Source organism: Alligator mississippiensis, chromosome 7 (genome assembly GCF_030867095.1).
Source record: "Alligator mississippiensis isolate rAllMis1 chromosome 7, rAllMis1, whole genome shotgun sequence".
In the NCBI taxonomy this organism is placed as follows: domain Eukaryota; kingdom Metazoa; phylum Chordata; order Crocodylia; family Alligatoridae; genus Alligator; species Alligator mississippiensis.
In genome coordinates, this window is record NC_081830.1 from 74,535,096 (window position 1) to 74,559,568 (window position 24,473).

At 41.4% G+C, this 24,473-nt stretch overlaps 2 protein-coding genes across 5 annotated transcripts; one reads left to right on the top strand and one right to left on the bottom strand.

Annotated features, from left to right (window-relative positions):
- Positions 1-22: 22 nt before the first annotated feature.
- Positions 23-7,672, top strand: LRRIQ4 (leucine rich repeats and IQ motif containing 4). Of its 2 annotated transcripts, XM_014602798.3 has the most exons (6): positions 23-409; positions 693-1,814; positions 2,546-2,719; positions 3,455-3,593; positions 4,819-5,015; positions 5,381-7,672. In XM_014602798.3, exons 2-6 carry the CDS (start codon positions 714-716, stop codon positions 5,531-5,533), a joined length of 1,764 nt encoding a protein of 587 aa, XP_014458284.2. In that variant the 5' UTR covers positions 23-409; positions 693-713; the 3' UTR covers positions 5,534-7,672. The 2 variants fall into 2 exon arrangements, with proteins under 2 accessions (XP_014458284.2, XP_059587111.1); XM_059731128.1 differs by lacking the exon at positions 2,546-2,719.
- Positions 7,673-8,738: 1,066 nt separating this feature from the next.
- LRRC31 (leucine rich repeat containing 31) lies at positions 8,739-23,378 on the bottom strand. Of its 3 annotated transcripts, XM_059731127.1 has the most exons (11): positions 22,945-23,377; positions 21,091-21,197; positions 19,881-20,129; positions 18,803-18,952; positions 18,264-18,431; positions 15,337-15,504; positions 13,947-14,114; positions 13,194-13,361; positions 11,990-12,157; positions 10,405-10,572; positions 8,739-9,178 (listed from the first exon to the last, which is right to left on the bottom strand). In XM_059731127.1, the coding sequence occupies exons 2-11, from the start codon at positions 21,140-21,142 to the stop codon at positions 8,835-8,837; spliced, it is 1,803 nt and encodes a 600-aa protein (XP_059587110.1). In that variant the 5' UTR covers positions 21,143-21,197; positions 22,945-23,377; the 3' UTR covers positions 8,739-8,834. The 3 variants fall into 3 exon arrangements, with proteins under 3 accessions (XP_059587110.1, XP_019347384.2, XP_006270125.3); XM_019491839.2 differs by lacking the exon at positions 13,947-14,114 and having other exon boundaries at positions 22,945-23,378; XM_006270063.4 differs by lacking the exon at positions 21,091-21,197.
- Positions 23,379-24,473: the final 1,095 nt, after the last annotated feature.

Genomic DNA, 24,473 nt, shown 5'->3' on the forward strand with positions numbered 1-24,473 from the left:
GCGCATGCGCCCCGCGCTCCACGCGGCCGCCCGGGCCCTGCGCGCAGGGAGTCGCGGCTGCGGGGACCAGCCGGGGGGGGCCTCCCAAACCTGCCTGGAGGAGACTGCCCTGCCCTTCCGCAGCAGCCGTGCCCGTGCCCGTGCCCTAGAGGCGGTTTCCGCAGGCCCCCGAGCCCGCCCGTGTCACGCTTTACGTGTTCTCCAGCTGCTGTCAGAGCCGCTTGCAGTTACCATGACTGCACGGGGCAGGGCGAGCGGGCTGGCCCCGCGCCCCTCTATGAAGCAGGGGGGTCTCCACTAGCCTGCACCGGTGCACGTGGCGCGTCGTTGGTTGGAGCCACCCTGCGACCTCCTGGACGCCCAGCCCAGCTGTTGCCGTGGGCCAAAGATGTCCAATTTCGTTGCCTGGGTGCGGCTGAGAGAAGGGACTATCCCAACCCCATCCCCTCCTCCTGCCCTTGCTGATGTGACCGATGGGGTAAAAATCTGGCAATGGGCCCGTCCCGACTGGAAGAGCTTTGCCGAGTCTGAGCAGGGGCTCTCTCTCGGCCCCGCCAACCCCCCACCGCCTCCGCTTTAGCGCTGGCCGGCACCCGAATGGCTCAGGGGAAGGTGGATTCTGCTCATTTGTTTATTGGATGCTGTTTGAGTGGGCTCGCGTGTAAGTACTGCTTATTTCTTCTCTCTTTCAGAGCTAAGACGAGGCAGCACAGATGGTTGAGCTGCAGCGGAGCGGGCGTGACGACGCGCCGGGTGTTCATTTCTCAAAAGCGAGGACGGAAAGTCTTGGGGGCTTGCAGATTTCACGGCATGGGCAAGAGGATGGGAAGCCGGAGAAGGAAGCTGTCCTGCCCGTGCAGGTCGCAGGTAGACTCTTCTTTCTCGATTTAGGCAATCGGCGGCAGACGACGATCCCGCCGGACGTGTTCTGCCTGGGAGATCTGGAAGAATTACACTTGGAAGGAAACTTGATTGAAAGTATCCCAGGAGAGATCCATCGCCTCAAGAATGTGAAAGTCCTCTACCTGAACAAGAACAACATACAGGCCATATGCGAAGAACTCGGGGAGCTGAAGTGTCTCCAAAGCTTAGATTTAAGCAGCAATCCGCTGTCTCTCAGTTCGCTGCATGTCATTAGCAAACTGCAGGCTCTTTGTCAGCTCAGGCTCTATAATGTGAACTTGGATGAATTCCCAGTGCAGATTTGCAAATGCCTCGATCATGTTGAGCTCCTTGGCCTTTCTGGCAACCAGCTGAGGTGTCTGCCTAAGGAAATAGTGAACCTCACAAAACTGAGAGAGATCTACTTACAAAAAAACATATTTGAGAGCTTTCCCATAGAGCTGTGCCACCTTCTTAACCTGGAAATAATAGATCTGGAACAAAACCTTGTGAGTTTCATCCCAGAAGAAGTTGCCTCTTTGATAAACTTGGTTAAACTATTTTTAGCTCATAACAACTTGACTTCAGTCCCTGATACGCTACATCACTGTCAAAAACTGTCTGTGCTTGATTTGTCGAATAACCTCCTGCACAGGCTCCCACCAAGCTTCAAGGAGTTCACCGAAATGAGCGAGCTTGGGCTTTCAGGTAACAGCCTGGAAAAGTTTCCACGTCAGATTTGCCATTGGCCGTCCCTTTGCCTCATTTACCTGAAAAACACTGGCTTGCAAGTGCTACCTACTTCTTTTGCCAAATTAACTGGGATGAGGATATTAGATCTGAGTGAAAATCAATTTGATGCGTTTCCCAAACAGATTTGTCCTATGAGCAACCTGGAAGTATTGTCACTGGATGACAATCAAATTTGCAAGGTACTGGTTTCTTTATCTTTAGAACGAGATGTTGTATTAAGACAACTTCACAGGCTGATTTGTTTCTCAAATGTCCCATTTTAAACTACTGGACTCTGCAACCTTCAGAGATAATATGTATATGATCTTTGGGACAGAGCCCATCTTTTTGATCTCTGTGCAGCACCAGACCAAAAATGGTTTTGAGCTATGGCTGAGGTCCCTCATTGTAACCGGTTACTACTGATAGCTGCATATGCAAACATCAAAAAGAAAACCAGCACAGCAAAATGGTAACTGGTGTTTTCAATAGGAATGATGAGATACTAAAGATCTCCTGTCTCAGATCTTGATTTGTGCTGTTTTTAACATTAAAGGTCAAATTTGTGGGAATAATAAACAAATGAGTCACTTTAAGGGTCTCATTCATGTAAAATGCCCTTCAGTATACAGATAGTGCGTGGGGGGAATACAGAAGCAGCCCCTCCCTTAATGTTATATTCCAGACAAATGCTTTTGGCAAAGACCATGTGGCCCTATTTAAGTCAAATTAACCATGTGAGAAGCAATTCAGGAAGGGAGTACAGTATAGAATTTGTTACACACTCTATATGATATTGCATTACACCTAGTTTAATATTCTGCTTTGAGATATAACAATGGATCAATATATTTTCTAAAATATCAGACAGAATATTGCCTTTTTACCAATATAATATAACATTTTAATGGTTGTTTTGGAATATGTCTAGATACCTCTGCAGGTTGCAAGACTCTCTAAACTAAAATGCCTTGGTCTGACTGGAAACAAATTCAGTGTCTTTCCTAAGGAAATCTTTCTCCTCGAGTCATTAGAGAGATTATATCTGGGACAAGATAAAGGAATCAAATTAACCAGTTTACCAGGAGATATCAGCAAACTACAGGTAGGAAAAATAGCAGTGGATGGATCTTAGTAATAATTCTGCCTGATGTGACAAAGCAGCATACAAAACTTAGACTGCCTGAAAAAAATAAAACCCAGTCTTGCAGGATCATCCACAGATCTCGAGAGAGTTCTGCACACAGGGCCTGATACTGGAAAACACTGAGAACCTCCTTGCAACAGGAGGCCAGAAAAGGCTCCCAGGACTGGGCTAAACATTTGCAACAAGGGCATATCATCAAAGTTGATTGGCTCAAAACTTTATGTACTACAATTGTGCTTTCTTTCCAGTATAGTTAAGCCATATTTTACTGCTTGCCCACTTTCCACCAAGCAACAGTTGCTGGTGGCTGTCCTATCTGCCCTTCATTCTGCTTCCCTACTGAGCAAGAACTTCAGTTTGAGAAAATTTCAGAAGTGCTGTGGGGACCCCACAGATTACACTGTATGGTTCTGAGTGATGGCAAAAAAGTAAATCCTCAAGTCCTGATAATGTATCTCAAAAGTGCAACATATAGACCATGTTGCATGCAGCCACGTTCTATCAGTCTAAGCTACCAAAGAACTCATCAGCATAGTATCTAAGCACTCCACAGTTACCAGCAGCAGCAGTGTCAGTGTTGTCCCCAGTATTCTACGCTTACCAGCGTTCTGTTGTTCATTGTTCATACATCGTCCTGTGGGGGAAAATCCTTTATTAACAAAAAATGATGCAAATGTGTGTACACGTTTTCAGAATCTGAAAGAGTTACACCTGGAGAACAATTGCTTAGAGTGCCTGCCACCATCCATCGGCCTGCTGACCCACCTAGAAATTCTGAACTGTCACAACAACCTCCTTCAAACGCTCCCAGACTCCATATGCCAACTACGAGGTGAAAGAAACATTCCATGCTTATGCAAGGGCACAAGTTTGCAAGGGTTTTTGAAGTTTAAAATCTTCCTCCTGTCACCCGTTCTGAAACCTACTCTGGCCTACGTGACGTGGGATTTGTGTAGTGCTTAGGATACGTGTTCTTTTGTGTCTGTCAGTCTATTTCTCTGCTGCATAACTTTCAATGTAACTTACCCCTGTGAAAAGTTAATGATATAAAGGCACTGAAATCAGCTTTTCAGATTGATCCGTTGAGAAGAAAGTAGCAAAACCAACAGTTTCTGGCAATTCCTGCTGAAGAAGGTATTTTGATACTTCACACAGCTCACCTGGGAATGATTTTCTTTGGCAAAGCTGCAGGTTCATTGCATAGGTGGTGTATATTTAACTCAAACCCACTCAGAGAGTGCATCTACACATACAGTTAATGGAACTGAATATACACCAGCTCAATTTGAGCCAGAGTAAACTAATCCCGACCTTGCTGTCTACACATGTGTTTAAGCTTAGTAATTTACTGTGCTGCTGGATACCACTTGTATCTGATGAAACTATCCGGCTATGCAGTAAATTAGTCTACTGCGCCCTAATTGCTGTGCATGTGTAGACGGTGATGCTTTACTATGCAGCAAATTAGTTTGCCGTACAGTAAAGAGTTTTATGTAGACATGCCCACTATGGCACTCTGTCCCCCTCTAGTGATGACTGCGCTTGCTACAGCCTTGGCTAGCAGATGCTGTCAGTCCCAGAGGTCTCGGTTTTAATTCCCATTGCTAGTGCCATTATAGGGAGCAGATGCATTTTTCTCTGAGGTTTCTCAATCTCTTCCTGTTTTGCAGGAAAGAGTTTTATATTTGTTCAATGACCCTGAATCAGAGACTAACAGCTCAATGAGGAGGAAGCAGAAGGCACAATAGCAATAACACCCTTTTTTTGTTATTCCCTTTTAAAAAAAAACCCCACAAGACAAAAATTACAATCACAAAGTTAAATAAACTTACAGTATTTTTAGTAAAGTCTTGCCCAAATCTCTCCAGATTTGGAGCTAGGAACTTTGTATCGTAAAGTGAAATGTCTTGATTGGCATAAACTATATCTAGAACTATCCAAATTCATGTAAAATATAATGAGTTTTCTCCTACCCATACGCTGTTTTACTGTAAGCACATTGGGATATTCTAGATCATCCTCCTATGCATTGCACCCATGTTCTTTTGTGTGTTCAGGTTTGCAGGAATTGCTGGTCCAGAACAATAAGTTGTTTCAACTCCCAGGGAATCTGGACAGTCTTCAGAACCTGCATCTTGTCCTGCTGGATGGGAACCCAATGATGGACCCTCCAATTGAAGTGTGTAACCAGGGGAAGCTGGCCATATGGAAGTATTTAAAGGAAAAAAGGGAACAAAAGCTGAATGCCATAAAGGTAAAAGCTTTAAAAGTTGCACCATGATACACATCTAAACTTGCCCTTTTAGCAATGAACTATTTTACAAAACATTCTGCAGGGCATGCCCTGCAAAGCCCAGAAACATCTTAAAAGCAGTGTATTTTTGTAGCTTTGTGGGTGCAGTATTATTAAGAGTAATCATATTTATCATGGTGCAGCCTAAGGTTCAACCAAGAATGAGGCAAGCACAATTTTTAGCTTCCATGAGTTTAGTTCAAGCATAAATTTAACACAGGTTTACTCCCAATGTGGTCCTATTGGTGCATCATTAATCACAGCCATATTATTCAGTGTCTCCTTGTTTTGCCCCCTTCTTAAGATAATTATGCCCTCTTTTCCAGATCCAGGCCTGGTGGCGTGGGCTACTTGTGAGGAAGGGATGTGGGCCTTTTGCTGAGCTTCAAAAACTGATGAAAAAAGGGAAGAAAGAAAAGAAAGGGAAAGAAAAGGGGAAAGAAAAGCCTGGCAAAGGAGCAAAGGGCAAAAAGAAGTAATTTCTTATACCGCATGTATATCAAATTGCTTAGAGCTTCTGTAAATTCCAAGAATGACACTGGGGGGTGGGGCAGGGAAAAGTCAGTGCTAAAACACCCAAGCAGTAAGTACTACAACTGTACAGTGAATACAGCTTCGCACTCTAATGGCCAATATTGCGCTTGTCAAAATTCCTGCAGTTGAGTGAAGCTGGATTTGGAAATAAGAATTTCTAGCATTGCAAAGTACAAGGCTGAGTGATTACCTGGAAATGAAGCCTATCCGTGGAACTGGAATTGATTAAGTGTTCTAAAATGTGTTTCTCCTACGATGATGAAAATGCTCTTACAGCAATGCATAGTGTCTTTTCATTGCAATGAATCCAAAACAAAAGCTATGCCTAAAACATAGCTTACTTATTAAGGCACAGCCCCCTCTAGGTAAAACAATCACTGTAACCATCCTAATCTTACAAAAATGTCAATAGCTAGTCAAAAAGTATCTCACAAGTTTTTTCCATAAGAAATTATCCTTTCCACTGAAGTGTTTTATAGTAGCTTTTGGTCATAGGATATTTGGAGTCTGCAAGGCAAGATAGATGGAAGTAAGCTTGTGTAGAGCCTTCTAATTGAAGACAAAGAACTTGAATGTGATGTAGCGAGAGGCCCCAACACTTGCATACGCGCTTTTGTTCAGTAGAAGTCAATGTGGTTTAAACACATGCTTAAAATTAAGTGTACGTATTTTCCTGTAGGAGCTCTTGCTTTGCTAAATCAAGGCCAAGAGGAGTAACTGAGAGTAGAGATGATTTGCGTGTGAAGAAGGGTTTCTGCTTTGAAGACAATCAGGAAAATTGGGTTGTAAAGATATTAGAAAGAATAAATCAAAAGGATTTAGACAGATAGTGGGGTCAAAGTGAGAGGATTTTCAGTGGAGTTAAATATAAAAAATATAAATTTTTCTCAGTATGTCAAGCAAGAGCAACCAGTGTTAACTCTGATGCTGTCAGGTTCTCAGCATTTCCATATTAGAAATAAGATCCTGCTGACAAAATACTCATTGGTAGAAGTGGGTGCATGGACAGCACAGGCCTCAAAAAGTATGTCAGCTATATGCAAAACAGGAAGTGGAATGGAAGCTCTCTCTTTCTCTTCAATGTCCCATGTTGTAATCTGTGTCCAGACTCACCAGCATGGAATTGCTCTGTTGAAAATAATTCACTGTGAACTATAACCATTCTTTACTATGTCTCAGCAGACACATACTGTGACTTCAGTCTCACCTCTTGTGTAGAGTGAAATGCATTTTACAATCAAGCTGTAACTGGAACCAGGAAGTTCACAGGGGCACCCCGATGAAAGCATAGACTAAACAAGAGAGAAGGGCAAACAAAGTGACAGCTTGCTGGCTCTTACAATCTGAAGAGGGGTTTCCTCTGCAGACACTGATCTATTTCCTGGGCTGAAAGCTGAAAAAGACCCTTCAAACACAGAAGTGCTTTCCCGGGGTGGGGAGGAGGTTGCCTACTGAGCTAAATGACTAGAGATGAATGGCTCTACAGTCTCTCAGCCATTGGGAAAAGGCTTCTGCATGGAGGCATCCTTGGGGCTAATTTATTACTCAAACCATCCCAAGATTTCATAGGGCTTCTCACACAGGGGACACATTATGATATCCTTAGTTATTAATATACCCTATGATATGTATATATAAAGAATTTACTGTGGGGTAAAAAACAGATATGGCTTTACCATTTATCAATAGCTGCCCATGTGCATGTTCTTACCCCACAATACATTGAGGATAAACTGTAGTAGCATAGCCCTTGATGAAAGAGAAATGAGTTCATGTAGTTTAGTTACTCGTTATCATAGGATGAGAGCATGTACATATGCAGTTACTGCGAAGCAGCTGATATAAAGTAACACCCCACTATTTTGTCATGCAATAAATTGCCCATACATCCATATCCTAATCTGGACCAAAGTACCACTCAATAGAAGTAAATGTTTGACAATCTGGATCTTGGTAAGGCTACAATTAGCATGAGTAAGGCAGTCTGAATCTGGTCCAACAAATGAGAAGCCATCGGCTTCAGCCACTTAACTTAGAAAACACTTATGAGAAACTGTAAAAACAAGAGTAAAAGGATCTTAGTCCTCTTATGTCGCTGCTTGGTTTAATGCGTCTTGTAAGCTGAGACCAGGGCTATGTGCAATGAATGCCTGAAGCTTGTCCCAGAGTCTGTGCTGCCTTGCTCTATGGTCTTACATAAAACACTCCACTAGTCCACGATGCTGTTCTGTGTCTATATGACAAAGATAATAGCATTCCCTCCCCATGTCACAGGGGGGCTGTAGAGGATGTGATTTGAGGTTTGTGCCTACTGTAGTAACCTGATGGGATGCCTAGTGAAGGCATTGGAAAAACTCTGATTTCAATGGCCAGTGCTTTAGGCCTTTAATGCTAGGGTGCTGTACCTCCTGAGAGAAGCAACACAGAAGGGGTGGCTGTGAGGGCAGTGAGGCTAGTGCAATGACTGAAACACCCCCACTCCAAGGAGGAACAGCCCGCAGGACTCCTGTATCTTATTGCAACCTTTCTCAAGATACCTGTTGGTTGCTTTGCAGTACTGAGAAAAAATGGGCTCTCTGTCTCCAGCCTGCTGCCTACACTGAGGTCGCTTGCAAAGGGGTCAGTGTCTGGCTGTTTACCTCGGTTTTATGCTGCTTCTACACAAAGGGAATTCCTCATCAGCTCTCTAGCTCCTCTGTACCACAAGAGCAGCAGAGGGGGCAGAAAATGTTTCAATTTAAAATGTCAAACATTAAAAGCAGACAGATATTTTATATTAGAAAAACACTGGCATAACATGCTCCAAGGCATATCATATTTTCTCACATATGATGCATATCTTTTCCCCTAAAAAGCAGCTGCTGAAAATTGAGGTCAGCTTTATAAACAAGAAAGATGGTATAAGCAAGTTCTTTCTTACTGGGTGAAACCAAAAGAAAAATTTGCAGTGATCCACAGGGAGCAGAACAATGTGCTGGCTCAGCTCCCTGCCTGCTGCTGCTCAGTTCCTTACTACAAGGAAAGATTTTTTCTTGCATTCTGCCTTTCAAAAACAAGGTGTGTATTGTATTCTTGGGCATGCTGTATGTGAGAAAGTATGGTAATTTACATCTTTGTAATGCTCTGGCTTTCTGGGAATGACAGTCAGAGTCAAGATGCAAATGGATTTATTAACGAAAACTGGCAGTGTTCCAAGGCAGAGTTGCACGATACATTGTTCCTGTTGTGCTGTTTGGAAAGGCCTTCTCAGAGACTGACTGACACCTGGCCTCTGTAGTCAAACCGAACGTTCCTTGTGTTGTCCCGATTGAAGTACTCCAGTTGTTTTTGCTGTGCTCCGGAAAAGACCCACCTCTGCATCCCTAACTCAGTGAATGCCGGCATCTCAGGCAAAGCTGTTAACAACTTGCCAAACCACATCCCACAGTCACGACATGATGATGGCCGGAGGCTGACATCCAATTCAGAAAGTTCTTTGAGTTCAGCCAGGTCTTGATAGAAGGTGGCCCATCCTTCGTCACAGACAGTGTCATTATAACTCAGGTCCAGTTTTTGTAGTTTAGCTAGGTGGCCTGTTCGCATCAGTAACGCTGAAAGATACAGCCCCCAGAATATACAATGAATATATACTGACAATAATTGCTTTCAAAAGCTCATATGGTATTTTACTACTAGGCTATTTAAGGCCTTTCAGTTGTAAAGCACAAACATTAACAAAGATTAATCACTCTGGACATGTCTACACCTGCATTAAGGCACTTTTTCTAATGTGAATTTAAATTAGTACCTCCAATGTGAGGTATTTAAACAAATGTGCATTAGGCTGCCTTAATGCACAGTAATGAATGTGCATGATTAAGAGATGCTTAATGCGCAGTAGCCTATTTTACTGCGCGTTCATGTAATAATAATTTTTTATGTGATGCTTTAATGTGCAATAAAACAGGCTACTGCTCATTAAAACACATGTGTAGACATGCCCTCTGTGATATAAAACCTTTTGATCTGATAATCAGATATACTGGCCATTGGCCTCAATGGACTATTTTATCTCAGCTGAAGGTGTATAATTTACAGCATATCCAATTCAGAGGGAACTGAGGGACTACAAAGGGGTCAGATTGAAAGTGGATGACAACCTCAGAAGTGGAAGGTAAATTGGATGAAGTACAGCATTGAGTATGGGATGAAATGAGCAGGAAGGTTTTACAGTGAAGTTTGGAAAGAGAAAAAGTGCTAGATGAGGCGCCACTCAACAATACAGCCAGCCCTCACTGTGGAGAGGCCAGGAGGGAAGCAGCAGGAAGAGACAGATAAAACTGATACTAATTTTTTTACAATTTGATATTCATTTTCCCCCTAATGCATAACTCCAGGAACTGGTGCTTTTTAAAAAAAAAACATGTAAAACTGCGAACACTGGCACCACTTGCCAGTAATGCTGACAAAATATCCAGGATTTAGAACTACTGAGCCCAGCAATTGTGTTTGTACAGGCAGATCTAAATTACAGAACAAATCTTTATATCATACATTTATCTTCTTCTAAGTGTTGCATTTGTATATCAATTCAGATAGCTCCATTCCATGCATATTTATCCTGCAGGATCTACACCCTTTTCAGTTTTTGCATGGTGCGTGATGCAGAGAAAACAGCAAAATGAAAAACTCCTTGACGGAAAAAATACTGCTGCATTCTGCCTCCTGTCATCTAATTTGTTCAGAAATCAGCTATTCCCACAGAACAAGTCCCCTCTGAATTGTGGTCTAAATGCAGTGGTTGCTTGAGTGTTAGTAAATACCGTATTACACATACCTAGGAGAGCCAGATCCCCAGCTGCCAAGTTGCAGCTGCTCAGTATCAGTACTCGAATCTTGGTTGCAAGCTTTAGTGCTTCTAAAAGCAGCTTTAGGTTTCCACCAACGCACTTGTTCCAAGAAAGATCTAATATCTCCAGTTCAGGAAGGTGAAGGGCAGCATCAGCTGAAAAGATTAACATCGGCAACTTCTGTTTACTAGAAGAAGACATCCGTGTCTTAATAGACACCCCCTGTCTAGTCACCTGTAAATAGGCTTGTAGTGCATTATCTACTTGTGCTTAGAATGGTTTATTGGATCATAGTAAAAGTCAGAAATGTTTCAAATATTTTTTAAAGAATGAAAAATCCTGTAAATCTAGAACCAGACTTTAAGACAGACAAATCTTTTTCCTACTTATTAAAAAATATTAGCAATACTGGCCTTATCTCTCCCCAAATGAAGTCAATCTAATTTAAAGGAGAAAATCTTTAACTATTTTAATCCAATGTAAATGCAATTCTTTCTTCAAACCTATTCCTGCAAGGTGAAGTGCACTGTGTTTCCTGACCAGGCTGATTTTCAAGAGATCAGTCTCTCACTATTATCTAATTAGAATTTGCATTTCTGTAGCATATATCCTGCCAAGACATCAAATCAGTTGCAGCCTGATTGTGCCTTCTCTGAAGCCAATGAGCTTTTGTTATTGATTTTACTAGGACCAGCATTAATAAACAATTGTTAATGTGTAAGAATTAGTGTACCCCTTTGGATGCAGTTTTCACATTCCCTAGCAAGGGGATTCAGAACAACATCTCATCCACGATAGTCTGCAATGGCTAGATATGAGACTGGTTTTAAGCATTCTTTGTTAGCTTCAGGGATAGTTTTGTGTCTCCTCATGGTGTTTCAATGTTGTTCTTTTTGTTCGAAACACTATAATCCCTGTCTCAACCCCATCAGTGGCTACCTATTGTGCCTAATGGGGCCAAAGAGTATCTTTTGGTGTTAGCAGAATGAAATGAGAAAATTTCAGTCAAATATTGAAGACTCATGACGTTTGGTCTCTATTCTAGACATGTACTAAGATCCCTAGAGCATTAGCTTGGCAAATATTAAGAATCAGTTTTAAGTAAATAATTATTACACTAATTACTATAATTCCAGTATAATGTGAGATCCTGGACTGTAGCTTTCTCTTCTAAAATTAGGGAGTAAATTATAGGTCTTTAGAAAAGGAAGAATTAGCAAGCCTAGATGAAATCTGGGACCAGACACAGTGGCCTAGGAGGCCCTTTCCAGTCCTATGTTCCTAAGCGTGATGTGGGAAGCTGCAGTTACAATGTGTGTCAGTCCCAATTTACAGCACTTCTTTGTGTTTCACTTCAAGATTTCCCCTTGCCATCTGGCCAAATTGGTTTTGTGACATGAATGGACAGAGACATGGTCTGACTAACAGATGTGCTGTTGCTTATGATTTACACCAAAATCTGACCACAGATCTTCAGAAGCCCATCAAAGGATAGTGAAAACTTCTTGACCTTTCTTGTCCCGCTACATAAAAATATATGATAATAACATAGTCAAGAAAAGAAATTCCTACCTAGTGATGCAAAGGAAGCTTTCTGTAAAGAGCAATTGCTGATGATCACAGATTTCAACTTGGGTAAAAATCTGAGTCTGCTGAGCAGGTGATCCAAAGACATGCCAATATTTTTATTAGATGATAAATTCAGCTCTTGAAGGCTTGAGAGTAAAGGTATCACTTGGGCTTAAAAAAATAAGGAAATCCTTATTAGATCATCACTGTGTTGCCTATACTCCATAGCTGAATTTTTGTTTGCTGCAATTTCTTTTCCATACCCAAAACACGGAGTCAGATTCACACACCCATACTCATGCTGGTAGTACTTTCCTCCATAAATAGTCCCATGGTTTTCAATGGGAATATTTATGGAATAAAGAGTTAATTCCACCTCCCATTTTGCTAATCTCAACTGCTACACACATGTCCTATAACAAAGTGAAATTAGTGCTCTTGAGAGGGGTTTGAACAACAAAGTCTTGGAGTCTGAAATCTTGTTTCTCCACAAAACAGAGATAGCATGAACTACAGGGCAAGCTTCCCCTCCATCTTCTGCCTCTGCTTCTGCTTTGACTAAAGTACTCCTGTGAGTCACAGGGGAGTTCATTTTCCCCTCCTATTCATCTCCTGAAGCCATGAAGAGACTCAAGTCCCTCAAAAACAAGGACTTTTCACCCCCTGCTCTCTCCAGGGCTACTGATTTTCTGCAGGTTTTCTGAGAATCTATCCACAATGCTTATGCTTCTTTCATTGAGTTATATCCCATTAGTGTGCTTGCCTATCATTCATAATGTTATCATCTTATTTAGCTCTGAGATAGGACCATCCAACCCAGGATCTCAAAGCACTTCACCAACATAAGAGAACTACTGGTAAGCATCTCAAAATGTCTATGAGATAGGTAACACTAACCTTATTTTTCAACTGAGGCTAGCTGAGATGCTGAACAATGCCAGATGTAAGTCCTCAGTACCTCACAGGATCAGTGCCTTGGTGATTTGCCCAATGTCAAGACTCCCAGCCCAGTGTCTTAACTGAAGTCCATTTTACTATTGGTCAGGTTAACTCTCCACTGCACTCCCAAAGCTTCACAGAAAAAAAGCAGACCTGACTATTGAAATCTGCTGGAAAGGAATTCAATGAGACTGTCCTCTGTCTCTGAGACAGCTTCAGAAATTATATACATATGTATTCTCATTGGATTTCCTAACAAGGTTCTTACTGAGAACTGCCAGGTCCTCCTCTGTGACACAGCACTGGTGGAGATCCAGAACTTCAAGGTCTTTTAGATTGGCCAGATGAGCTGCTGAGTCCTCAAACCCTCTACCAATCTCTCTATTGCATGATAGATCTAATTTTCTTAGCTCCAACAGGTACTGGAAGGCAGTGTCTAAAACAGAAAAGACCACATTCATGGTCACAAAATATTATGCTAACACAGAAAGCAGATTGTTCCTTTAATGTTTGTTGTCCTAAATTTAATGTTTGCAAAGGGCATTAACATGACAGCCCTCAAGACTGAGCTTCTCCAGGTAAACATAGCAACATTGCAGAACTTCCTCAATGAATCACCTTAAAGCAAGGAGATCACCCTTCATATCTACTAAATCTTCACTCTCTTTGCTGAGACTGTCATGAAGGGTGCCAAGTAGTGCCAGCTATGGTAATAAGTTTTGTGTTGTGAATAATTAGTCTATTGGGAACCAGACCCAGAAAGCCAGCACATTACAAACTGAACAACCATCTGATGAGTCTTTTAGTCACTGTCCTTGAGCTGAATTTGGTAGGCTAGTACCAAAAGTCTCTGTGGCCTTTAATCAATGATCAGTGAACAGCTCAGTCCTCAAAGAGTAGAGAAGCATTGATGATCTCAGAACTGCCACACAAAACACTTATCTCCTTGACTTTTCCTTAGAAGACTTTTAGATTCAGATTTGTGGTTGTGAACCTTAAATCATTCTAAATCCAGACTAACCTAAAGACTGGAGGCCATCTTTCTTAACCCCACACATGTGCAAATTTAATTCTTCCAAGCCAGGCACATTTTTCAGTTCCTGGGCAATGCTCTTCAGGCTACAGCCTATTTTTTGGTTAATGGAGAGATCTAACACTTTGAGGTGGTGGATTACATTGAGAATCTGGGCTGGAAGTAAAAACAGAAAAACAGATTTGATTATTTATCAAGTCTACAGAGAAGCTCTTGCACAAAATACCAGTATAAGCAGGAATGCACCAGCATGTTATGCCTCTAATCCATTTTGTTAGAACGATCTTGGGTAAAAATGTATTGAGACCGTGTGGGCTATTGTTCTATTTAAGAAATACAGTGAAAAGAATTTGTAAGGGACAAGAAAAAACAAAATCACTGAAAAAATTGTATGATAAGGGTGGGAAAATATACACAGTGTGGAACAAGAAACTGGGAAGGGAATAGAGAAGAATAAATGCTAATAAAATGGATGAAGTCTTATGTTCTGTTTGTAGATTACATACTAGAGGGATTCTAGGCTTGAGGAAGGGGAAGACAGACAGGCTTGTCTTCAGTCAGAAAGACTTAAAAATATAGAATCACTTCTAAAGAACAAAGGGGATTACATTGTAGAGGAAGAGGAGTGTTATAACCTCTAACTAGATTTGCTGATTCAGTGACCTCCCAACCAGTAACATGAAAAATAGACCTGTGAGGTTCAGAAAACATCCACCATTTCAAGGACCAACAATACTTTACTGTGGCCCAACAATGGGAGTAAGCAACTGCATTTTGCAGTTCTCCAACTCCTTTTACTTGAGGTCCCTGTAAAAAAACATTTTTAGGCCAAACAAGAACGTTGTGAGACATATCTTTGTCCTCACTTAGAGATGAGTAAAACCAAGACATGCATAGAAGTGGGCCAACACTTACAAACTTGATCCCTGACCATGTAATGAGCTTCACTGGGTTCAGGTCTTGGGTACCTGCATTTAGGCATGTAAATATAAATGGCCTGATTTGCAAAAAAGCTACATACTTGAAACTCTCATAGGAGTCTCTGAACATCTGAAAAGCTTTTAGTCAAATGACTGAATATGTATTAACTTATTTAACTTGAGGCAACCATATTTAAATATTTGGCTTAAGTAACTTGCCCAAGGACACACAGGAAATCACTGGTAGAATGGTTCAAACCTAGGTACCCTTCTTAACCCCAAGTTTTCATCATAAAACCATACTATGCCCCATGTTTTGTTTTGAAAGAAATAGGTTATTTGGAAATAAAAATAAGTACTTTTACATGGCAACACTGATCATTTAATAATTTTAAATCAACATTGAACTTTTTTTGAGAAGTCAATAGTTAGGCACAAAAAATGTGAAAGAGACTCACCTAGAGATTCTCCATCTTTTGCTGCTAGATTGCAATCTATCACTTTCAGGATTTTGATTTTGCTTCCTTTCTGGATCTTTTTTGTTAAGAGGGACAGTTTTCCACCTATGTTGGTATTCCAGGACAAATCCAGTTCTTCCAGAAAAGGAATGATTTCAAGTGCTTCTCCTGTAACAAAATACCCACAAGCCTAAGAGAGTTCATTACATGAGTACAGGACAAAAATACATTTTTCCACTACATGAAGGCAGCCACTTAATTCTCAGTTGAATTATGCTCTTTTGTATTGTTTGCTTGATTTTTTTTAATGAAAGTCAGTACCAGCATTTGTTTTATTTCATGTAAAGACACACATTGCTCAATAGATACAGTATTAACCCAGCTCATGCCTCCTATGCTAACCTTTAACATGTAGCCTGGTCTAAGAAAAGGCAACAACATTTAACTTTCCAGGCTGACCTCTGCCAAGTGCCTAGAATTTCTAGTCTACAGGGGAATCAGTAGAAGTGGCAGGCCTATATTTAGTGCCCTTTATACGTCTGCACCTTTAGAAACTTGTCAAATTTCCAACTGCCTCAGTTCTGGAGACCATCTCAAATGAGGGTAGCACTGAAATACCAGAAATCCTCATAGCTTTTTCCTAAGCTTTAAAAGTTTAATTTCTAGCAAATGGAACAAACTCAAGCATTACTTAGGCTCAAAATGGCTTTTCTTAATTAAAAGAGAGCCTGGAGGGCTCAGGTAATTGTACAGGCAGAAACCATCTTGGATGTATTCAGAGGCCACATCTACACATGTGCTTTACTATGGAATAGACTAATTAGCTGCAGAGTAACATGTCACCATCTACACGTGTGATGGTATTAGGCTGCAGTAAACTAATTAATGCTGCAGTCAGATAATACTGTTGGGGACAATACTATCTTACACCAAAGTAATTTAATGCAGTTAACGGCATATGTAGATGCTGACTGCAGGTGTAAATTACACCCAGTCAGCCCAGCCAGCAGTGGGCTAGACCCCTGCCTGCTGCCTACCCACATGGCTTTGCACTTTCAGTACCCTCATGCCCCAGTCAGCCCCACCACGGCCACCCAGAACCCGGGGCTGCTCTCCCACGGCTAAAATTGCTGCTGTCCTGTGTGTACATGTAGATGCTGTGCTCAGGAGTAGTTTACTCCAGCTTAAACTGCTCTGGCATTTATTGTTTTCCATTAATTGCACATGTAGATGCACTAAGAAAGAACTAGCCTGCTCCTTGCCTCTTTGACACTTCTTCAGCATCAATTTACATTGCATCTGCAAATGATATTCCACTGCAAAGCTCATACTTCAGGAACAAGCTCTGGGGTATGGGGAGACATCTATGCACATGATAGGAGTACTAGTTATGAACTGTAGTACAAAACAGTTAAAAGGTGAGCTCCTTTTCCTTGCAGGGGGATAGGGTGAAGGGAACCTTGTAACAGCTTAAACTAGCTTCCCCTTGATATCAGTTGATCTGACAACATGATAAATACAAGTTCAAACTGTTAAAAACTAGATAAAAGTTTATTTGATCTACATTCCTAACATACATGATCATTTAAAATTAAAATTTAATGGGAAAATCCTTCTTAGTATGTTCTACTAATAGTTTTCCAGGTCTATAACAAAATGAGATTCCTGTTGCTCTGTATTAAATGAGTGTCCAAGTAAGAGAAAGAGAGGGAGAGAAATCTAAACATATCTCCACATATTTATCCATCTATCACATTTACTTTCTGATTCTTGAAAGCTAAAAAATACTTTTCCACTGAGACACTGTTGTTGCTCAGCAGCACAGAGTATTTCTACATGGTACTGAGAAGAGCATTCCAGACACGTTTCCCACCCTAAAGATAAATAAAGGCCAACAGCTACAAAGATAGTTCCCTATCACTTCTCACACAGGTCAGTCAGTGCCACAGTAGGGGGTGGACTGGAGTTCGGTATTCTCAGGCCTACAATTTCTTAAATGTGAATACGCCCCCCTGCATTTTTTCACTCTGACATCTTCACAGATATTTGCATGTTCAAGCAGGCATTTATCTAGCACTAGCAGTGACCAAATGTGACCACTGCTTTTGGACAGAGTATCCAGATGTGCCAGCTTCTGCGGGGAGAGATCTTCCCCACAGTTAATAGTGAAGTCCGTTCCTTAGTTACAACAATTTCTGCTATAAGAATCTCCCTTGGAAAAAGAAAAAGGCTGGGCCAAATTGACAGGAAAGATCATTCATCGGGATGAAAAGCTCATGGGTTATTTGGTATGAGTCAAATTCCCCTGGGTTTGCCCCTCCTTTGTGTGCACACAATGAGCTCACTCAAGGCAGGGAATTCTGTGCTCAGTCAGAGCCTGTACACACGTAGCAACTCTCAAATGGAGTCCTGCCCTTTGTGAGCTGGATGCTCACAGCCAATCAGAGCAAAACAGTAAGTGGAAAGAGAAACTAGGCTAAACTTCTCACAGAAAATGACAAGCCATCTCTATTGCTCTCATGGAAGTGACAGCCCTTCTGTTGTTAAGGTCTCAGCATGGTGCTCACTGCATTAACCTCTGCTATGATTTGATCCATTTTCTCCTAGTCCAAAGAGTCCACTAGGAGCGCTTTTAAGTCTGTTGCTAAAACATGACAGCACTTGGGGTAATTCTTATAGAAATTCTTCAACCCTTCTGCATGTGAGTAACTTCATGCCTGTGAGTAATCCCCAAAAAAACTCATGGGTGAAGAGCAAAGTTACTCGCAAGTAGATTTTGTTTGTTTGCAGCTGACTGTTCACATTGTCAGGTAGGGCACAGGTTGAGATTTGATTGCTGTAATATGCTGGAGGAGCACATTTAATGGCTTGCAAGTTATCCTTTGTAACAACCTGGTTGAAGAATACATATACCAGCTATGCCATACCTAAAGAAGCAATATCCTCAGCTGTCAGGCTGCAGTTGTTTAGTCGGAGGGATTTTAACTTGTTCACATGATGCAGTTGAAGGGTCAGAGGTTTCAGAGTTCCTCCTATACAATCATTCCAGGAAAGATTGATCTCTTCCAGCTCAGGTAGGAAAAGTAACAGGCCACCTAAAATATACAACAACAAAACAACCTGGATTTGTGAACATGGGTGGATCAATATGTCATTATTGAACCAATGAGGTAATGTAATGCAGAGCAATTTGCACTTAGCATAAATTCTCCGTAGTTCAGTTTACCTACTGGCAGACTGGGTAAATTGGTATTCACCTGCCTCAGAGATACTGTGACATCAGATTTGTTAATTAATATTTGTAAGATGCTTTGGATGCATTATATGAATGATGCTGAAGGACAGCAAAATATCACTATTAAAGAGAAAGGCTGAAGGAGGGTAGCTGGACAAATTCATTAGAAATGAAAACTGAAAACTCTGTTCCATTAGCTATTGGAGTATGGATGAAAAAATGTGTACTTACTCAGCTCCATTAAATCTGTTTCATTTAATGCACAGTTATTTAGGTCCATATTCTTGCTGTTGGGCTTTTTGCCCAGTTTCTTCATGAACTGCTTAACTTTCCATTTACCAGACACTAAGTCTGTTTCAGAAATGTTATGGGAAACTTCAGCTGTATAACCAAAAAAAGAAAACCAAAAATCCCAGGTAAACTCATATATGACATTGTGTCTTATGTAACCAGTGCTGTCAGATTTAGATATTGTGAAATGTACTAAATCTGCCAGATTCATGACAATAGCTATATTTTGATTTCAGGGTTTACTGGTGGAACCCCTGGATCATGTCAATTGTCCATTGTTATCCTGAGTAATGGGAACATGTGCACCATATCCTGCATGCAGCTTGATTGAGAGAAAAATCTGCCATTGGGAGTCTTTAAGTTGATCTATGCCAGAGACTTTTGGTATTAACAGCACCAATTCAAACATAGGACATGCTTGTAGAACTCTAACCAAAGTGTTTAGTGTACCATTGCACCTGTGTAAATCATATGTAGTTGCCTCAAGTCAGCCCAACTTCTGCAATGCTGGTATAGACTGCAAGCACAGGCATGTGTTCAATTAGTTCCTGTAGTGCAATCCACAGTGCTTCTGCCCACCCATCCATGATGACTCTATCCCCAGTTTTGCACAGGCTTGACAGGAGTTGAAGCATTTCTTGGTTCAGACGTGGCCTACATATGGCATTTGCACTTCCCAGCCAGTGTTTGCAGGGGGGCACCAGTGCTCCCACCTGCCCCACCTTCCTGTTGCCTGAGCAGGGAGCGCAGCCTGACAAGGGGTGCACTGGCACTCTCAGGGGGTGCACGTGCACCCCCGTGCACCTCCTACGTGTCGCCACTGTCTTGGTTGGTCTTGGCTTCACACCCTTATCTTATTTATTCATTCCAATCTGTGAAGAGAGTAAAAGTGGATCTACCCTGCAGCACAAACAATAAACCACTTCTAGTAAATCCCAGGATTCTGGCTAGCACTAAAGCCAAGCATCAATTCATCAATGTGTTTCTAGTACACCCGGCACTGAGGTATCAGTGTTACCTGATGCAGGAAGAGTTGGTTTCTCATTCTGATTGTTTGGTCTAGAGAGGTCTATTTCTTCTTCTTCAGTTTCTCCTTTTTTTTTGCCTCCTGGATCTAAATCGCTGAAGAACTGAATGACTGAGGAATGCTGATGCTTGCCTTTTCCCACAGAGGATTTTATCCTTTGGATCTGGGTCATAAACAAGTGAAATGGGGATCTCTTCAGGAGGCCTTCTTCATACCCATTCTGAGGATCCTGTGCAGTTTCTTTCATGAGGTTGGGAAACAGACAGAATTACTTTTAGCTATGTTTTCTCTTGGTTATCCCCACCACATCAAATTAATAAATATAATCAGAAATTTCTTAGCTAATTTCCCACCATTTTCTATATGTCAGCATCAATGCTGCAGTATTCACTGGAACAAATTCTGATATCAACACTATCCTTCACTCCTCCAAAGGGAGATGCAGGTGCTTAATACCACACTGGCAATGCTTAGTGTTTTGCCCTGCTGGACCAAATGACCCTGACTCCTGGGAGGGTGACACATTAGGCTGCTCCACTGGTGCCCTACATAACCCTTTTGCTGAATTCAGTTAAGGGGGGCCTAGCTGGAGGAAAGAAGCAGGCTAAGACATCTCTGTTCCCTGGAGTTCCCTAGGGAAAGGAGGAACCATAGTATACTCTAATTTGTGCCTGGGACTGGCTCAGCATTCAGGGAACACAAAGAGCATGCCTGTGCTGGAGAGGACAAGGATGCCCCTTCCCAAGTTGTCATCCACTCCTCAGGCACAGTGAACTCAGTACATGCAGACAAGATCCCATTTACCTCAGCCAGGCTGCAATCATATGGAAAACAAACTAGATCTTGCAGCTCTAAACAACAGTAATAAGATGATATTTGGGAAAATTATAGCAACACTCTTAATACTGCAATGATACATAGCTAAATCTCCAGGACTAGGAACAGAAGCTGCACATGAACTGGTGTAAGTGATCAGAAACTGGCTTAAATCTGTAACACAACAGAAGTTCAGTGCACATAAACTTTCAACATGGCCAAAACCAGATTAAGATGAACCTGAATGGATGTAGTATCAGATTTAACTGATTTAGGTTAAATCGGTTTATTGAACTTCTTTCTATCCCAGATCCCCTCCAGATTCAAGTTAACTCACAGTCCCCCAGCATCCCAGGATGCTTTGCACCTCCTTCTGAAACCCCACCTTGCAGAATAGGTGGACTAGCTGTGGCTATCTGCTCCAGCCAAGCAGTCATGCTCTAGAGCCCTCCGGCTTCTGGCCTGAGCCACTGCAGGCATGTGGCTGCATTTCTGGAATCAAAAGTGAATGTCTGTTCATTTGCTTATCAGTCCAATCTACAGAGGTTAGACTAACCTGCAAAGATTGAATTGATTCAGCCTCAGGCTTTTTGCCTTTCTGTATTTAGCCCAGATAATAAGTCTCAGATAAATTTTTGGCCATAATCAGGGACTTAAGCCCCTGCCATGCAATGAGCTGAATCTCATGAGTAGAACCTAGGGCACATACAGATGTCCCAAGCTTCTTCAGGTCTCTATGAGGATAAAGGAAAGGAGCCATTGCTTGTAATTATGAACAGAAGCATAGTAACATTTGTTTAGTCAGCAAATTAATGTCTGAGAACTACCACGTACTCTATTTATATTACTGGGGTCCAGGTAGGGGAAAGAGGTTCCCAAGCCTGTCTGTCATCCAGGAACGGCTGGAGGGTTCTGCTAACAGAATCAGCAGGGAAGTAGTTAGGGGTGTATTACCAAGAATTGCCAACAAAGCTTCACTCTCCTCCTATAATGATCCTAGGGTGCTTGGATGCAAGTGGGACAGACCAAAGGGTGGAGAATGGGAGTGGGGGAACTGGTTCATTTGTTTTCTCACTTATACAAAAGAACTTCCTCATAACCAAGGTGCTGCATAGCATAGGTTTTCCACTCTAAGGAACTGTGGGCACAATCCTTTGGGATTCCTTGGGGCCACGCTGGTACCTTGCCCTTGGTGTGGGCCTGCTTCCACCCAGTGTAGCCAGGCCTCAGCATTCAAGCCTCATGCATCTCTAATACCCCAGTATACCCAAGGTCAGTGATTCTCATCTTTTTGGACTAAGGGCGCACCTCACTGACTTGAGGCACCCTCCATAACTTTTGTGAATTGAGTGGCACCCATTTTAAAAAACTAGTTTATATATTACAGTGCTTGCCTTCTCACAGAGAGGGTGGGAAATAAGCCAGGCAAGGACAAGCTTAAACCTCTGCTTATCTGTTTATCTCCTCATAACTCCCACCATCCTTCAAAGGATCTTGTGGCACCCTTGGCTGCCACAACCCCCTGGTTGAGAATCACTGCATTAGCTGTTCTATGGGCAATTGCCATATCTTATACTTTAATGAGTTATTACAATAGAAGTCTTTATGACCCCAAGAGATACTGTGGGGAAGGGAAACACAGGATTCTAGTGACTGTCTGTAAACAGTTAGTCATTCTGGTGCTATATGATTGGGTAAGAGTCTGATCCTAGCAAAGTCTATGGAAAAGTTCTTTCTGTATTTAGATCAGGTAGAAAAGCCTGTCAAGTTGATTTTACCAGTTAATTTCAGCTTTGATATAAGCAGTGCTTCTCTCAAAAGAAAAATAAAATGCCAAAATAACACCATAAATAAAGAGCTTTTCAAGTTTAGATTTCATATCATTTGACAGCAATTAATTTAAAGAAGAATGTTAGAGGCTGTTGGCAAACATGATTTTTATGCACATGAAATATTTTTGATGCCATCTCCTTCTGTTGTATTGGGAAGTGACACAACAACCTAAGAGGTGAGAAAGGAACCCTTGTAAATAAAAATTACTAATCGATTACAAAGTTTTGGTCCAGTCCTTAATAATCTGTAACAACTATGTCTCTCAAAAACAGCATGCAAGAACAATATAAAACTTAACTGACTTTACACCCACACACATTCATGCAAACACAAAATTTAAAGAAATTGTGCTATACTTGTTACCTTTCATGCACTGTAAGATTTTGTAATAAATAAGGTAACATACCTGCCCTTTCCATTTTTGGAATAATGGCTCAGTCACAACTCTTAAAACATTTTTCATGACTTGGTAAAAAAAAACAGTGTTCTGGAAGTTAAGTTCTCTCTTCTTTCAGCACCAGATTTTTCCCATTTTTTTTTTTTCCTTTTCACAGAGTTTGAAATCAGCTGCTCAGAAGGAAAGATTGATTCAATGCAGTGTGCTGGGCTGCTCCTTCTACTGATTTTGATCGGTCTTCGTAATTGAATCAGGTCCCAGGAGATGTATATAGCACTCTTCTTTTTTGTTTACCAGGCTTTTAAATATTTGATTCGGTCTGATTTGGAATTATCCAGTGATTTAGATTTCTTTTTTGGAATAATAATAAGAAAAAAAAATCAGGAAGTCATGCTCTGCCTTCTGCTTGCTACAGGTTGCTGGAAGTGGTTGTTGTGAGGAGGGCTGAGTCAGTTCATAGATCAAGTTACAAGGCTACCTAAAAAAAAAAGCTCTTTGTTCACTCAGCCTCTTCTTCCAGTTCCGCACACATCAGAAATCCTGCTGAGCAGGATAGATTGTTAAAATAATTGTCATTCTTCAGTAGGGAATGTTTTAGTGAGAGAGATTATAGGAAACTAGCACTCTTTTTTCATTTTAGGGACAGAGGAAGGTCATTATAGGATCCAGCCACTGCACCATATAATTCCATTTATACCATAAATGCATCTTGCTCCATGATAACACTAGACAGGTTTTTTCCATCATTACTCCTGTTGGGAGGTTATTCCAGAACCTCACTCCTCAGACTGTTAGAAACCTTCTTCTAATTTCTGGCCTAAACTTATTCATGGTCAGTTCATGTTTATTTTTGTGCCAACATTGAACTTGAGCTTAAATAGCTCTTTCCCAACCCTGCTGTTTACCCCTAATGTAGTTAGAGAGGGCAGTCATATTCCCTTTTTGACTTTGTTTCTCTAGGTTAGACAAGCCAAGCTCTTTCCGTCTCCTCTAATAAGACAGACTCTGTTCCCCAGAACATCCTAGCAGCTCTTCTCTGTGCCCATTCCAGTCTGTATTCATTTTGAACAGAAGTGACCAGAACTGTACACTGTAGTCAAGGTAAGGTACCTGAGTTCTGTTTTGCCCGAGTTAGGTTTGCTGAACCTCCATATTTAATTGTGAAACAATATAACATTACTTCATAGTAATCTAAAGATGTAGACACACTACCCCATTCATTACTTGTAGGCAACGATAGTCACAGATGGGCTAAGGACTGTATGGTTCATGGAGACTGGACTACTGTCATCTAGAGATATAATTCCTCCAGGGCAAGGGGAAGGCTTACTGATAAGTGGATATTTGGAAGCTTGCTTTGCTACCACATGTATTAACTACTGGTATATATTGTGAGAGTAAACAGAATACCTTCACTTCGGGACCATGAAGATGCCACATTATGTGACCATTAAACTCATTTACACAATATACTGTAGTAGGTAGAAATTAAGAAACTTGAGTTGCTGGATACTATGATCACAACAAGAGATCCACTG

Coding starts and splice junctions, on each gene's coding strand:
- LRRIQ4 (XM_014602798.3), top strand. CDS start 714: ATGGTTGAGCTGCAGCGGAGCGGGCGTGACGACGCGCCGGGTGTTCAT. Junction 2,720..3,454: donor GAGATATCAGCAAACTACAG/GTAGGAAAAATA, acceptor ACACGTTTTCAG/AATCTGAAAGAGTTACACCT. Junction 3,594..4,818: donor CTCCATATGCCAACTACGAG/GTGAAAGAAACA, acceptor TTGTGTGTTCAG/GTTTGCAGGAATTGCTGGTC.
- LRRC31 (XM_059731127.1), bottom strand. CDS start 21,142: ATGACTGCTTGGCTGGAGCAGATAGCCACAGCTAGTCCACCTATTCTG. Junction 20,130..21,090: donor TAGTCCACCTATTCTGCAAG/GTGGGGTTTCAG, acceptor ACCTCATGAAAG/AAACTGCACAGGATCCTCAG. Junction 12,158..13,193: donor GGAGGACCTGGCAGTTCTCA/GTAAGAACCTTG, acceptor TATTTTTTTAAG/CCCAAGTGATACCTTTACTC.